The 2500-nt window shown below is 43.0% G+C and overlaps 1 protein-coding gene across 1 annotated transcript in view; it reads left to right on the forward strand.

Moving 5' to 3' along the window:
- Positions 1-814: 814 nt before the first annotated feature.
- Positions 815-2500, forward strand: part of sdhc (succinate dehydrogenase complex, subunit C, integral membrane protein) — a 5818-nt gene continuing 4132 nt past the window's right edge. Inside the window, exons 1-3 of the mRNA XM_076981769.1 lie at positions 815-901; positions 2020-2079; positions 2251-2352. Coding sequence (XP_076837884.1) covers positions 885-901; positions 2020-2079; positions 2251-2352 — 179 coding nt within the window. The 5' untranslated portion in view covers positions 815-884. The remainder of the gene's footprint in view (positions 902-2019; positions 2080-2250; positions 2353-2500) is intronic.

The raw sequence follows: 2500 nt of genomic DNA on the forward strand, positions 1-2500 counted from the left end.
GCCTATAGTACACACACTTAATAGTAGGCCTATAGTACACACACTTAATAGTAGGCCTATAGTACACACACATAATAGTAGGCCTATAGTACACACACTTAATAGTAGGCCTATAGTACACACACTTAATAGTAGGCCTATAATACACACACATAATAGTAGGCCTATAGTACACACACTTAATAGTAGGCCTATAGTATTATACAGATATTTTGCTATCAAGGTGAGAACTGCTGGTTCTGGTGGTAAATGACTGCACAGCCGATTCTGGCTTAAACTGAATCATGAGGTAAAGTAATACAAATAAATGTGAATGTGTCTTCAAATAGTCAGAACGTCACTTAAGAGTTAACCTACAGTAACATTCGTATGTAATTCAGGTCTATGATTTGTTTAGATACACCAGTCTCCTTAAATCTACCTGTCCTGTTTGTGATTAGACACTATCTACTGTCCTGGGCACATTTAAATGCCTCAATGAGCCAATCAGAAATAAGAGAAGCTCTGAACAGCTGAACCACGTTTAGGTGATCAGTTCAGAGAGAGTGCCAGAAGTTATTTGAAAATAAAGAGGATTTCAATGCTTTGTGCTCGGGGGCGAAAAAGAGAGAGAAAATCTGTTTTTTCCCAGTATTTTCATTGCCTACAACACAATGGAATAATAATAATAATAATAATAATAATAATAAGTAACGTTTTATTTACTTTTTATTTAATTAATTTTAGTTTTTTATATATTGTTTTTTATCGGGGAAGATCCAGTGAAGATCCGAGCTGATCTGTGAAGAGCTGCTTCAAAACTCGAACGCGCGCGCAACTCGCGCTTCCGTAAACGCAAACGTCACTTCCGCAAATGCAAACGTCACTTCCGCATCTTGGACAACATGGCGTTGATTCTAAGGTCAGTGTACAGTGACATCTTATCCGACTCGTTCTGTTACTCTGTTTCGGGAGGTTGAACCGCATGCCGCGCGGATTTCTTCCCGTTTGAATGTCCGTCAGGTTTAACTGTGAAACACATTTCAAAGCGGACTATTTAAATGTGGAGTTAGCTATTGAACTAGCTAGCTGCGCAGGTAGTTGCCAGTGTAGGTGGACGTCTCGGGTTGGGCTGTTATGATCTCAGCCTAACACACTAACACTAGCCCTAACACACTAACACTAGCCCTAACACACGAATACTAACACACTAACACTAGCCCTAACACACTAGCCCTAACACACTAGCCCTAACACACTAGCCCTAACACACTAGCCCTAACACACTAGCCCTAACACACTAGCCCTAACACACTACCATTAACCCTAACACACTAGCCCTAACACACTACCATTAACCCTAACACACGAATACTAATACACTAACACTAGCCCTAACACACGGATACTAACACACTAACACTAGCCCTAACACGAATACTAACACTAGCCCTAACACACTACCACTAACCCTAACACATGAATACTAACACACTAACACTAGCCCTAACACACTAATCCTAACACACGAATACTAACACACTAACACTAGCCCTAACACACTAACCCTAACACACGAATACTAACACACTAACCCTAACACACAAATACTAACACATTAACACTAGCCCTAACACACGAACCCTAACACTCAGCTGTGTTAATGACGGGTGTCCAGTTGGAAATGCACAGGGCTCCTCGCAGGTCTCCAGTCCTCTAGCTGTCAGGGTTATGGGTTCAGGTCCCAGGAACCTGCACTGTTAACCTGATAAATATGTAGGTCGCTCTGGATCAGGGTGTCTGTCCTGTACTGTGTGAAGCCCTGGAGACTGAACAGGGTTTGTGAGACACCAGCACACGGTGCTGTTCGCAGGGATTCTCAGGAGGTGTTTTAATTCAAATTAAACACACCAAATGGAGGTGTAGGACATTTATAAACTTTGTGTTATCATTGGATCTGTGCGAAACCTTAGATTCAGTGACAGATTTCAGGGCTTACGTTAATAACAATAATGAATGTGTTCTGTGTCCATTTGCTAGGACAGCAACTCGGCAGGGTCTGTGTTCAGCACGGACACACTTTGGTGTGGTCTACAGACTGTGAGTATTGTGTGTGTGTGTGTGTGTGTGTGTGTGTGTGTGTGTGAGAACATATATAGAACTTGGCATGCTGCTCTCTCTCTCTCACTTGATTCCATGTTTTCACTGAAGAACTTGTAAGTTTGTTGGCGAGTCCAAACCCAGACACTCTGCTCTGTTGTACCTGTGTAGTGCTGTTCCCATGGGAACTACAGCAAAGGATGAGATGACCAAATACTGGGCCAAAAATGCCCAACTCAACAGACCGCTCTCCCCTCATATAAGCATCTACAGGTATGGTGTGTGTGTTTGTGTGAGGAGTGTGTGTGGGTGTGTGTATGTGTGCGTGTGTGTGTGTGCGCATCTGTGTGTGTGCGCATCTGTGTGTGTGCGCATCTGTGTGTGTGCGCATCTGTGTGTGTGTGTGTGTGTGTGTGTGCGC

This window comes from Brachyhypopomus gauderio, chromosome 19 (genome assembly GCF_052324685.1).
Source record: "Brachyhypopomus gauderio isolate BG-103 chromosome 19, BGAUD_0.2, whole genome shotgun sequence".
NCBI classification, from domain to species: Eukaryota; Metazoa; Chordata; class Actinopteri; order Gymnotiformes; family Hypopomidae; genus Brachyhypopomus; species Brachyhypopomus gauderio.